Source organism: Labrus mixtus, chromosome 3, assembly GCF_963584025.1.
Source record: "Labrus mixtus chromosome 3, fLabMix1.1, whole genome shotgun sequence".
NCBI classification, from domain to species: Eukaryota; Metazoa; Chordata; class Actinopteri; order Labriformes; family Labridae; genus Labrus; species Labrus mixtus.
Genome location: NC_083614.1, coordinates 9,459,541 through 9,472,256, shown reverse-complemented (window position 1 = coordinate 9,472,256; position 12,716 = coordinate 9,459,541). Strand labels below are relative to the sequence as shown.

Below are 12,716 nucleotides of genomic sequence, written 5' to 3'. Positions count from 1 at the left end.
TACAAAGACACAAAATGAATGTCCTTTATGTCTGAAAAGTGCACATCATCCCTCAAAGAGACAGCATGGCTACTGTATCTGACTTAAAGCTCTACACTGACCTCCACACTGACCTTCATAGTTCTGCTTACATGCTCACATTTGTGTAACATGGGGCTTGGAGGATTAACGAGTTAAGAGAGTTATGGTCGTTGGCTGAATGTTCTGGGGTGTGGTTTAAAACCTGCAGCAGGTGCTTCAGACACACATAAAACGAGCTGCACAAACATATTTCATATTTTTATTTCTCAATAATCTGTGTTTCACCTTCTCAGGACAAAGAAGTCAAACTTTTTCAAACATAATAAAGGAAAATAACAGGGAAAGCTGGACATGGATTATTATAGCAAAACTCAGAAATCTATTAGTTGCTCTTGTCCTTTTCCAAAGTAAAGCTCTTACGACTTCTCCAGCGTAAAAGTTTGATGAAGTTCAGACTGGCGTTGAAGACCTTGTCGTGTTCAAACACCATTTTGTAAAACGTGTCAATTGGGAGGTCACCGCTGGGGTCGGCATATTTGAGTGTGGTCATCGGGGTGTAGAGCGTGTTTGTCTGATGACGGAAAGGAGGATTCTCCATGGTGATGATCTTGTGTGTGTGCTGGGAGGAAAACACAGAAACCTTAAGAACTGATTATGGTAACAAAAAAAACTATCAAAGCAATAAAGCTAAGGATATTCAGATGAGCATTACTCTACCTCTGCTACGTCCTCTGCAGTCTGCCCGAGGGTTTCAAAGATTTGCTTGTAGTTCTTCAGGTAGATGTTTGAGAACATGTCAGCAGTCACTTTGTCAGCTTTGCTGAGATCAGTCTTTAGACCCTCGTCATAGACTTTACGCTCAAACTCTGTTATCACTGGACCTGGCTCTATCAGGCTGATACTGAGGACAGAAAAAAGCAATGCATATAACGAACATAATAAAGTGCATTTTACATTTGATATGCTGTGGCAAAAAAAAGTGTAGCTCCTTTCTGACACCACCCTGCAGAGTTATCCATTTTAATATTAGGTTACTGACGGATAGTGTGTTAGGACTTGCCCTCAGACGAGGGTGTGCTGTGGTTGGTCTGCCATGACATACTTTGGCTGGCATATTTTCCCCTCAGTGGTTACACAATGGATGATCTGGTTGTGCAATGTGAGTATGCAGACAGACAAGTGTAGAATTGCTGGCATGAAGTACACTACTGTTTCCCTTACTGAATCCTGCTTGTCTGGATCTCAGTGAGAAAACGTTTCATGTCTGCAGGCTTGCAGAAGGAGCATTCACTTATTTGTATCTTACTTGAGATTGAACCTCATGGCTTGCACTGCTAAGCTTTCACAGAAGCCCTCCACTGCAAACTTGGATGCTGCGTAGACGTCGTTGAATAAAATACCTTAAAAACAGAGCAGATTCAGAAACTACTAATGGTATTCATGCACCAAAAAACAAACTCTGACATGATGCAACCAGTCGCACCCTGAATTCCCATGACGCTGCTGATCACCACTATATGTCCTTTTTTCCTCCTCTTCATGTCAGGTAGGATTTCCTTCAGCAGCCGCACAAGCCCAAAGAAGTTGGTGTCCATGACTGTCTTCATCTCATCGATAGACTGACACTCGATGGGTCCAATCAGACCCATCCCTGCATTACTTACTGTGACAAGGAAGTCAAGAATGACAAGTATAATTGATGCAACAAAAAAACATTGACAATCCAAACCTTAGAATTTAAAAAAGATTATATAATATATTAGATGTTTCAGGCTTACTCAGAATGTCCACCCTGCGCTCAGGCAGGCTGTCCACGCAGGCTTTGATGGAGTCCTCATCACACACGTCCAGCTGTTTGATCTCCAAAGTCCTGCCCAGAGACCGGCCCGCTTCCTCGATCAGCGCTCCAGCCTTACTGAGGTTCCTCATGGTGGCATAGACTTCAAAAACATGATACATATAGAGCCTGCTTTTTTATGAACAACTTTTAAACAGAAGTTCTGGTGAACATAAAGTATGACAAGACACATCAGAGATAAAGGACCAGTGCACCTATGATCACAAATTCACACTCCCAAAACTCAAATCTGACCAAACGTATTTGTCTAATTTCTTGGCAAAAGTAAGTGGTTACCCTTAAAAAGTTATCTGTTAAGTCCAGTTAAATTTAGCTTCTTATTTCAAGCTGTAACAAGCCAAAAGTAAGGACTGAATTGCTTGTAGTGAGTAAAAAAAATGCAGATAGTTTTCAGATTTTTACAAGGATTATTTATGGACTTTAAGTGTCTTTATTAGAGACAGGGCAGTGAATAAAGTCAGAAATCAGGAGAGAAAGTGGGGAATTACATAAGATAAGATCATCTTTATTGTCTGTCCCAACAGTGACAGAAATTCTCCTTGCAGGATTTTCCTTGGGGGAAAGGAGCCACAGGTCAGATTCAAACCTGGGTCGCCCACTCAGAGGACTCGAGCCTCCGTTCAGGAGTGTGCACATTAACCACTAGGCTACTCGCACCCCAGGTATTTATTTTCATATTTCAAGGAGCTAAAGTTTATTGTGCTTGCAGCTACTCTTTCTATTTCTCTAGTTTGCCCCTTGTGGTATCTTCTGGCATTGCACATATTCTTATTTTCTGTCTCTTAATGTCTGTTTCCACATGATCAATTAATTGTGTTTTTTTATCTGCTCATTTTGTAAAAAGTGTTTAATAATGACATCTGTCAAAATCAACAACATGTTTCTTGACATAAGAGTCAGAGCTGTTCAGGATCATCTGAAGTCATTGATAGATTTCTTCTGAAGAAAGTAGTTCCAATGCAATCGGCTGAGAATATGGGGTGTGTATGATTCAAAATAACCGAGACACCGTTCATGGAGACGGATGATCTCGTTGACTCGATTTAGCGGTGAAAATATAGCCTAACATTTTTCCCCTCCAGTAGTCTCAAAAACAACAATCCTACAACTTATCCAAAGTGTTTTTAACAGTTTTTGCAGCTAAAGAAAAATCACTTACCAAGAGTATTATTTATAGCTTTAATCACCGCATCTCAGATACTCATTCTTTGATATTCATAATTCCTAAATGTAAGCAGTAAGGGGCTGTTATAACATGCAGAGACTGGGTTATGTGTGAGGGTTATGTCCCAGTAGAATAATGTAAAATAAAATTGAAGCAATATATTTAAAAAATAAACGTCTTTCACATAGTAATTTATAACATATAGAAAATTGCAGCCCACATATTTCAGTCTCTCGTGTCAAACACAACGCAGGTTTAGGAGAAAAGACAGCAAGGGAGGGCTTTAAAATATCAAAATCATCGATCAAAATATTGGTGCAAGTTTATAAAACAACAACACACCACATTTTAATCCAACTGCTTTCTTTAAAAAAAAAAGAAGCAGAGGCTAATCTACAGCAAAGGGGCGGGGGGGGGGGGGGACTAGATCCTCATTTAATCCCCACATAAATTCCCTACAGCCCCTTGTCTATACAATTATTGTTCTTCAGTTGCTTTAAGTTTTTGTAACAATTTAATAAATCAGCGATACAGACTCTTATGAACAGCTAGCTTTAATTTATTCTCCTTATAGAATTTATATATAAGAAGCAGCTTCAGAAATACAGTCGTCAGCTTTGTAAAAGTTATACAACACTTTTTTAAAAAATGGTGCAAGTTTACCCATGAACCTCTTCTTCTCATCCTTCGCTATGCGGGCAGCCAAGGCGAGGCCAATCCCCGAGGAGCAGCCTGTGATGAGTACCACCTTCTGATTCATTGTGCCGTGTGTGGTGTTTGTCTTGCAGCTCAAGCAGCAGAGAATGGAGAGGAGCAAAAGAGGGGAGGCAACAGGCAATGTGGAAGCTGTTTTTAAAACCTGCACTCCTTAATCCTCAGGTCTGCGACTCAGCAGAAGCCTGGTGTACTCAGGCTGAAGATTACTTTCAAGCTCGGCCTTCGCATGGCGCTGAAGTGGATTCAGGCTAATGATCACAAGTCCATAAAGGCATTTAATAATGAGGACATGTTAAAGTAAAGGGAAGAATATGCACATTTGTTGTTGAATTAATAAAGAAATACATTCAGAGTATGGTTTTTAAAATGACTTTTATTAAAATTCTGATTTCCACAGCTGTAACTGTCTGTGCTGACAGAAGAGTAATGGATCTTTGAAGGTACATGCATGTGCAACTGCTTTTTTGCCACTAATGAACTTTGTGATGTTCTTTCACAAGATCTTAGTCCCACATCTTGGGGTCCCAGGCGTGGAACCAGCCAGTGAATGAGGGGGGCTCCGCCCCCTGCTTAATGGTGTAGATAGGGTAACCGAGGCGTCCAGAAGGATCTGAGTCCAGATATTGTTGAGCTGGAAGGAAAACAAAGACACATCAGTGAACAGGGTCTGTAAGATTGTTTATCTAAATCTTGTACTGTGCTTTTTGTTTTACCTATTGTGTCTGATCCAGCTTTCTCACACTCATTTGCTTCCTCTCCAATCCAAAGGTAGATCTGGGGGAGAGATAAACAGAAGGATTTAGGGATGAGGTAAATATAATAATAAAACAATAAAACAGAAATACAAAAAAGCTAAATCTGAACCATTATATTAAAGGAGAATCTCTTAACTTAGGCCCCATTGTTATATATTTTAAAGTGTATGACCTAGAGGTACAAATTGAAATTTCTTAATGCTTCAGGTGGGTTGTGTCCAGAGGGGCAGCCAGGGGCCCCCCTTGAAATCTGGTGGCGACCCAATGCCTCTTTATGAGCTTCAAAATAACAAAACCAACATAATAAACGTCAACTATCTCTACGGTTATTTTTTAATGCTGCAAAACTTACTTGAAATATTCAATAAATGTATTTTATCTATTAAGTAATCCAAACCCAAAATATAATCAAATGAATAAATAAATCAGGTTTATAAATTGTGGAACCCTATAAGAGTGAAGGCAGCATACCTTATCCCAGGTGTCCAGAATCATGACATCATCAGGTAGTAGGTCCAACTGACTGAACTCACCAAGCACCTCTTCAGCCTGAATATTGAGCAACATACATTTTTTAAAGTGGCTCTATTTATGTGCATCATTAAAACAAAGATTTAAAATCTCAATAAATCTAAACCAATTTAAATACTCACAATCAGCCTGCCAGTCTTGTTTGAACAGCCAAACAGTCTTGGATTCTTGATTATCTGCTGGCTCCGCAGGTTCATGGAGGTCTGGTACGGTTTCTTACCGTCCAATGCTTCCCAGAAAGGAGCTGACAACCAGAAGCAAACCACAGTTTTCCACAGGAAATACTTTACAGCCTTATCCTGTTGACATAAAAGGTTGTTTTTTTCAGCACCCACCTGGTTCCTGCGATTCCTGCACCTCACTGGGAGATCCTCCGAGTATGCCAGCAACATACTTAGCTACAGCCATTTCCTCTGGAGTTGCTCCTTTCCCCTTCCACATGAACAGGGAATCAGTTGTCTTCAGCACAAACACGTCGTTGCTGTTCAGGGATGAGGCAGTGGGCAACACCTGGGTGAGTCAGAAAGTCACAAAGATATGAAAAATGATGTGAGTAGTTTATTTCAAAACTGCTACTGTTGCTTTAATGCACTTTCAGTGTACTAAACAAGGCTGACCTCGACAGCCCGGGTGGCTTTGGTGGAGCTTTGGCGGATATGAAAGAGGCGTTTGCTTGCAGTCTCGCTCTGGCCGTGCTCACGGCATGTCCCACCCAAGTGGATGACCAGGGGCTTGTCTTTGAAAATGCTCACAAGATGAGCAGGTTCTTGGCCCTGAGTGACTCGTACCTGTAGGGAAATAGAAGTAACATAACTTACATGATTTGTAAAGACACTGTGATAACACATTTTTTCCCTAAACTTTAAAGGTAGGAGTATGTCATCACATCAAATTAAAGCTCCTGTGAGGAACTCGCTGTTTGTGCAGATTTGGCGCCCCCTGGGGACAAAGCAGCAGTTTTTATCTGTGCTGTTTTTGTCTTAAACATGTGTAAGTATTGAATAGTGTTTTCATTACAAAAAAAATAAATAATTAGGCTTGATTCAAACAGTCAAACACAGCAGTTTGTTGTCAATAATTAAAAAAAAAATAAAGGTAATTTAGACAGCATGCTTCTCTTCGCCTGACACCTACCCCTCAGCAGCATTTCTTAGCATAAGAATAACTTAACAGTAAAAACTGAATCCTCTAGCTGATGGTCTTTTCTGTTTTTGTAGGTCATAAAGATGTGTCCGTGTTCATTTCAATGTTTCATAAAAAGATAAAAACTCCTCACAGGAGCTTTAAGTCCAAATATATTCATAAAGAAATGTATGCAGCACTACGTAAGAACGTAAGATACAACTTTTCAAAACTTGGAAAATGACAATTAAGTACAAAGAATTAGAAAAAAGAAACTCCAGAATATGACTGTGATAGGAAAAGCCACTGTGAGAACATTATAAGGTCAGCTAGTTGTGAAACAGACTTAACGTTTCCTCCAGCCTTTTATTTTGAATGCCTTAACAACACACGTCCTCCACATTAACTACTGTTGTACAAATGAAACCAAATTGATTTAGCTCCTTCTGCGTCTGTATGTGTTATCCAACAGCAGCTTCGGACGCTCAATTCAGGTCAGACACCCACGATTCGTGCCGCGCCTGATCCGTGGAAACGCGACTTTTCTGTCTCGTCTCACAGTGTCCGTGTCATACAGGTGTCAGCTGGTGACAAAAAAAAACAAAAAACTGACAAACACAGGAGATCCCTGTAGCAGTGAAGATCTTACCTGGGTTGCGACTCCATCCATGGAATCATCCAGATTGACGGTGAGATAGGCGGAAGCAGCCAGTTCATCTCTGGAACACTTTTGTCCTTGCCTATCGACAGCAATAAGACATGTCGTCATGAGCTGAATCAACGGGGATATATTTACTGAGGAGGCTTGAAAGCAGGGTAAGCCTTGCTGCAGCAAGCTGTGTATTATAACCCTTCATGAACTCTAACAGGCATATTACATAGAGGAGGTTGCACTGACCAGGTGTAGATGATATGCTTCTCTTTGCAACCAGCGTTGTAGGTGTACAGCAACAGGTAACAGTCACCCCCGTAGAACTGTCCATAGCTGGATGGATCCACGGGCACTTTCTCCCCGTTCTCCAAACGCCAGATCTACAGACAACCAACACTGTCACATCAACATGTTGGCGTAGTTGCTTCTAGCTATTTCTTAGTCAATACAACGTGCAGACTGGGACACCAATATTCAGTGTTGTGGAGTCAATATGAATGTACGTGAAGACGTGAAGACGGCTGAGCTTAGTTACGACACTTTAGTGAAAAAAGCAGTCTGAAAATGTTTTTTTATACTATGAGGCCATGCAGACCGTAGTCAGGCTATCGTTAGCTTCTTGCGCTAATTACGCTCGTTATTGTGTCAGCTCATGCTCTCTACACCACACACATGTACATGCTCCTCCTGCCGTCTGCCGGGCAGCACACAACTCACAGAAGGGGTGGGGGGGGGCCAATATCATGGATTTTCAAACGTCTGACCGCCTACCACTAACATTTTAGTCTTGTCTCCTTAACAACAAAACTTGTGTGTTGTCTGATCTGATTCATAGCTTGTCAATGTTATTATTGTGGAAAAATGGTCACTGATGAACTAGTAATTTGAACTTTACCTGGACTTCCCCTGAGCCATCATCCACCATCCCATGCTGGGCAGCCATCACGTCGTTGCCGTGTAGTGTGGAGGAGTCAAAGGGGATCTGCTTCACCCGGGCAATCCGGCCGATGGTGTAGGTCTCACCTGGGCCTGTGATCTCATCCTTGTCCAGCCAGTTGAAGAAGAAGTTCTTGAACAGTGCAGTCTCACTCCCGGCTGCCATGATCATGACCTGTTCATTTTAAATGGACAGAAGAGTAAGCAGATGAGTTAAGGAGAAAAGACAGGATGCATGAAGTTATGGAGACTTAGCCATATCCATATTACCTGAGTATTCTTGCCATACTTCTTGTCTTTGATGAATTTATCTGCAGTAGCATATGCGGCTTTTCGCTCGTCCTTATTCGCATCCTTCCCTGAAGTTAAGTGTTGAACAGTTGTTAGAGATTTCAAACGCTCAGAGAGCTGCAGAAATGTATAGATGTCACAATCAAGTACCTTTCCAAACAAATATCTTCCTGTCTCCTCCATTGTCTAGGATGTAGCATTCTTTCTGGGAGAGCATGTCTTGTTTGAATGGGTTTTTATCCGCCACCACAGACATAGTCATGGAGCCAGCAGCATCAGAAATCTACAAAGAAACGAGAGGATTAAGACATCTCCACGTATCATCTGATGATGGGAGGTGATGTTGCATTTATGATCAATAATCTATCACAAAGAACAGAACATTTTTGTGTGTTTTTTTACCAAATAGAGCGATGCCTTGTTCTTGTTCTGTTTGTCAGCACGTACATCAGATTCAGGGACAGCATCGCTGAGCTCGGGCTTGGGTCCAAGCACCTGTACATAAACACACACCCAGACTGCAAAATCATACCTGCATCCTATTGTAGCCAAATGAAGCAGATTAAAGCAACAATATGTAACTTTTCCACCTTAGAATAATACTTTCTAAGGTCGATTTTAATAGCACAATAACTTTCAACAGGGAAAATGGCGTCTCTCCCATGTTCGCCCGATTGCCTGTATTCTGCAGTATGTAACTTTGGGCAGCAAGCCAAGTTCATCTCACTAAGAGTGCGTACGGCTTTACGGCACTCGTTCACACACCAGCCTTCAGTTTTTAAAGGAAGCCGGTTAGCGCGTCTCTGTACGGTTTGATACAATGGCTGAGGCTAAGAGGAAGAGGAAGAGGACGGTGATGATGAAGCTATGAGGAGAAACAGAGAGAGGGACAGAGCAAGAAATAGAGAGCACATCCCTGCAGATATTATGCAGATAGAATCCAGCCTGTGGCTCCTTTCCCGCATGTCATTCCCTACTGCCTCTCCCTGATTTCAGACTCTATCCACTGTCCTATCTCTCAATTAAAGGCACAAAAAGCCCAAAAATAAATCTTTAAAAAATAAAAAAAATAAAAGTTTTCTCTTTCTATTTTCCCTGGATCTCGATTGTAGCCTCTTAGCCAAAGCCCAACTATCATGGCAACAGTTGTATACACAATACACATCTTCCACATGCAAAGTACAAAAAAACAGAGTCATATTTGCGCAAAATCTGTTAATAATATTGATCCTTTTCAGAGGACATGTATGTTATGCTTCCCACACATTGTCTAAGAAGGGGAGGTGTAACAGACAGGACTATGATAGTGCAGGTGCACACAGAGATCATCGGTGGGCGGTAACAACTAAAAATAATAATAATAAAAGCTTACATTAATGACTTCTTCTGGCTCTTCACCCTCATTTATCATTTCGACATCAGCTCGGCCCTTACGCTCATTATCACGAATCTCTTTGGCCAGCTCGGTGGTCTTCAGGCGTTCGAACCGATTGCTTTCACTTCCTGACCAGTGGTAGATTATCTAGCATTTCCAAGAGCATAGCAGAGGATATAAGGACAAAAATAAAGTAATGGTTAAACACTGAATTTATCCAGTCGCTTCATTCTCATTCTCACATATTCCAAGTATAGAGTCACTTTCTCCATATTACCTTTCCCAAGTCAATGATGAAGCAGTCTCCTTTATTGAAGCTGTTCCAGCTCATATCCACCTCTCTGGCTCTGATTGTCCGTTTACCTTTAACATGCAGCAAGCGTTTTACATCTGAGCTGTTGGTGACCACATGTTGGAAGCCAGATTGTGCTCCACCTTTCTTTGAAAGGAGGAAAGTTACATTTAGTTGAAGACGTAGGTTAAGAGCAAAACCACTTTCATACCCGAGACCAAGACAAGACCAAGACATTTAGGGGTCGAGGCAGAGTCAAGACCAAGACCTTATCACTGAAAAGTCCTCATTTTGTGTGCAGGGGGCGTGTCACTCACTGTAACACAGAAGGTTACGGCTGCAACCGGGGGATAAAAATCAAACGACAAATGAATTGAAGTTATTTGTTTATTAAGAAGGAGCAGGAAGAGAGAATACGATTACTTTAATGTTTTTTTTCAAAATTAAATTTGGCAGATAATGGCAGATAAATGACCTTTTAACACAGGGACGCTGGATTAAACAAGGAAATTGTATTTTTAATATCATGGGGACTTTAAGAAATTCAGCCCATGCAGTTTTTACATCTAGAAAAATCACCAAAAACAAACTGAGCTGTAAAGATGTTTAATTAAGCTTTAAAATTGGGAATTTTTACATGAGGCTTAATGTGGTATCCTTGGCTTTTTGGAGCCAGCCCCAAGTGGACACTCCAGGAACTGTGTTTTTTACACTGCCTTCCACGGTTAAGAAATTCCCACAGTGTCACTTTGCTCTCATGCTCTCACATAAAGGCATTTTACACACTTCTTTGCAAATAGAGAAAACAAGCAAGCCCAAAACTACGAATTTAAAGATGTTTTTGTTGTATCCTTACATGTAGAGATTAATATTCAACTTCAAATATGCCAATTTGTGATGTTAAAAAACAACATCTGTTTCTCCATTGGCCTGCTTCATATCGAACTCTGCAGCCTTGTTGTTGTTTAAGCGAGCATGTTCCTTCTCAGGTGGTTTGCCAGTTCAGGCTCTCCGTGGAAACCTCATGCGGATAAACCCCAAGGGAGCCACCCACCACGTCTCCAAGAGTACCAAATATAGCACTCTGAGGAGTTCTCCTTCCCACATTACCCACAACCTTTAACAACATATGTGGACTGGTGTCACTAGGTGGCTTAATACTTTAATTGAAATATAATAATAATGCCCATAAAAACATGCTTAAATGATACGTCATTAGCATTTTTCACCTTGTACTGGATGCCCCTTCTGAAGTAGCTCATAAAGGTCTTCGACTCTTCATTTTGAAACTCCACATACTGTGTTGGGCTTTGACCCATGAAGTCATCCAGCTGGGTCATGAAGATGGCGGCACAACCTCTCTCATCTGCAGAAGCCTCGCTGCCTGTTGTACAACAAAAAGTCATAAATAGTGAAAACAGAAAACGAATGACTGTTCAATGACGCACAGGCAATGAAGGCGTAAGCAAAGAATCCAATACCATGCCATGCATGAATGTTATAGGATGGCCGTGTGGAGTCGGTGGTGTAGAGCAGCAGGTAAGAGTCTCCGGTGAAGAAGTTTCCATGGTATTCATCAGGTACAGGTGACAAATCCATCTTCTCCACCCGCCACACCTGAAGGCCGGGCTTTTTCCCGGCTCTCTGGAACTCTTTGTGTGTCATCTTGCTCAGGGCCTGAGAGAAGACACATTTTTTTTTAACAACTATGAATTGGATTAAACCTTATTACATGAACAGGAATCTTAATTCTGTTTATGAGTATAAGCACCAAGCACTCTGCAGATGTTCTTTGCAGCAATTGTTGCTTAACCTGTAATTCAGGTAGGTTGTTATTAATAAAGTGGGTTGTCTTATTAGCTGGAGGGAAACAACACCTGATGTGCCCCAGGGAGTGTCTATTAACTACCAAACTGCAGTACAATGTTGCTTTGGTAATTAGGGGTAGCCACTCCTAAGGCAAGAACAAAAACAATCTTTCTGTCTTAAAGAACTGCATTTAAAGTTTCAGATATAAAACAGATTATACTGATATAGAATGAATTATATTATGCAAGACAGGATTTCCAACTGGTTTTAGTTTATTAACAAATGTACAAAAACGTAGTTTCTGCATATACTTACAACTTACAGTCCGAATATTATTTACATTACAAACTATGGACTATATAACGTTAACTATTTTCTGCACATCACTGCAGAATACGACCGAGCGGACCAGTCATGCAGAGACTTTATGATAATTTAAATAAGCTAAATAATTGCATTAACTATGTGAATAGTTTCAGGGAGTTTTTCTTGTTGTAATATAGTATTAAAGCATGCAGTATGGAGAACACCAAATGTTCTATTACCAGGTGAGGAGTGAAGGCAGATGCTGGGTTGTAGAGAAGCTGTCTGTGCTGCTCGGCTGCTCTTCCAGGTGTCCGACCAGATCACCAAACTTACGCAGTTATAAAGGCTGCAAAACATCCGTGTTATGGTAGAGAGGCGTGTCCAGACAAATTCCGACCCAACCTTCTGTGCGCAAACGCTGCATTATGACACCCTTCATGCAGCAACGGGTCCTCAGAGTAATAACATGTAGGCATACTACTTTATCTAACACTGCTGATTTACAATGACATGCTTGAATAGATAGATTGTGCCCCAATTCTGCTAAATGAAACCCGGGCTTCAGCTTAAAAAAAACAAACCTAACTTTATAGCTGGCCTTATTAGCCTTCAAGTTTCTGCTTCAGCTACTATGCAAACAAACGGAATAATGCAAATTTATGTTGATGTCCTCTAAAATACTCTATTTGTAATGTACAAAGAAAATAAGTTATCATTTTCTCAAGGGAAATCTCCCACTATTTCCCACTAATTCAGGAGGTAAAAATCATAAATGATAATCCAAATGTTTTTGTTGCATAAAGTGTACAAATAGACTTAAACGTGTGGCCTTACATATTAAGGCATCTTAATCTTATAGTAACTTGCCATAAAGCAAAGGGCCATT

The 12,716-nt window shown here is 40.8% G+C and overlaps 2 protein-coding genes and 1 long non-coding RNA gene across 3 annotated transcripts; 1 reads left to right on the top strand and 2 right to left on the bottom strand.

Moving 5' to 3' along the window:
- Window positions 1-266: 266 nt before the first annotated feature.
- zgc:109982 (uncharacterized protein LOC553564 homolog) lies at window positions 267-3,877 on the bottom strand. The gene is made up of 6 exons (XM_061030703.1): window positions 3,708-3,877; window positions 1,800-1,961; window positions 1,505-1,684; window positions 1,328-1,421; window positions 739-922; window positions 267-640 (listed from the first exon to the last, which is right to left on the bottom strand). The coding sequence occupies exons 1-6, from the start codon at window positions 3,802-3,804 to the stop codon at window positions 404-406; spliced, it is 954 nt and encodes a 317-aa protein (XP_060886686.1). The 5' UTR covers window positions 3,805-3,877; the 3' UTR covers window positions 267-403.
- Window positions 2,263-4,347, top strand: LOC132958097 (uncharacterized). The gene is made up of 2 exons (XR_009666716.1): window positions 2,263-2,541; window positions 3,833-4,347. It is a non-coding gene; the product is annotated as an uncharacterized LOC132958097 (long non-coding RNA).
- On the bottom strand, window positions 4,117-12,204 carry scinla (scinderin like a). The gene is made up of 17 exons (XM_061030692.1): window positions 12,070-12,204; window positions 11,197-11,392; window positions 10,945-11,099; window positions 9,701-9,862; window positions 9,421-9,570; window positions 8,451-8,543; window positions 8,199-8,331; window positions 8,028-8,116; window positions 7,717-7,932; window positions 7,068-7,201; window positions 6,819-6,909; window positions 5,665-5,835; window positions 5,383-5,557; window positions 5,170-5,291; window positions 4,988-5,065; window positions 4,475-4,535; window positions 4,117-4,392 (listed from the first exon to the last, which is right to left on the bottom strand). Exons 2-17 carry the CDS (start codon window positions 11,378-11,380, stop codon window positions 4,265-4,267), a joined length of 2,142 nt encoding a protein of 713 aa, XP_060886675.1. The 5' UTR covers window positions 11,381-11,392; window positions 12,070-12,204; the 3' UTR covers window positions 4,117-4,264.
- Between the last annotated feature and the right edge of the window lie 512 nt (window positions 12,205-12,716).

Coding starts and splice junctions, on each gene's coding strand:
- zgc:109982 (XM_061030703.1), bottom strand. CDS start 3,804: ATGAATCAGAAGGTGGTACTCATCACAGGCTGCTCCTCGGGGATTGGC. Junction 1,962..3,707: donor TGAGAAGAAGAGGTTCATGG/GTAAACTTGCAC, acceptor ATGTTTTTGAAG/TCTATGCCACCATGAGGAAC. Junction 1,422..1,504: donor CAGCGTCATGGGAATTCAGG/GTGCGACTGGTT, acceptor TCTGTTTTTAAG/GTATTTTATTCAACGACGTC.
- scinla (XM_061030692.1), bottom strand. CDS start 11,380: ATGACACACAAAGAGTTCCAGAGAGCCGGGAAAAAGCCCGGCCTTCAG. Junction 8,544..9,420: donor AGCCAGAAGAAGTCATTAAT/GTAAGCTTTTAT, acceptor GTTTATGTACAG/GTGCTTGGACCCAAGCCCGA. Junction 6,910..7,067: donor AAGCATATCATCTACACCTG/GTCAGTGCAACC, acceptor TGCTGTCGATAG/GCAAGGACAAAAGTGTTCCA.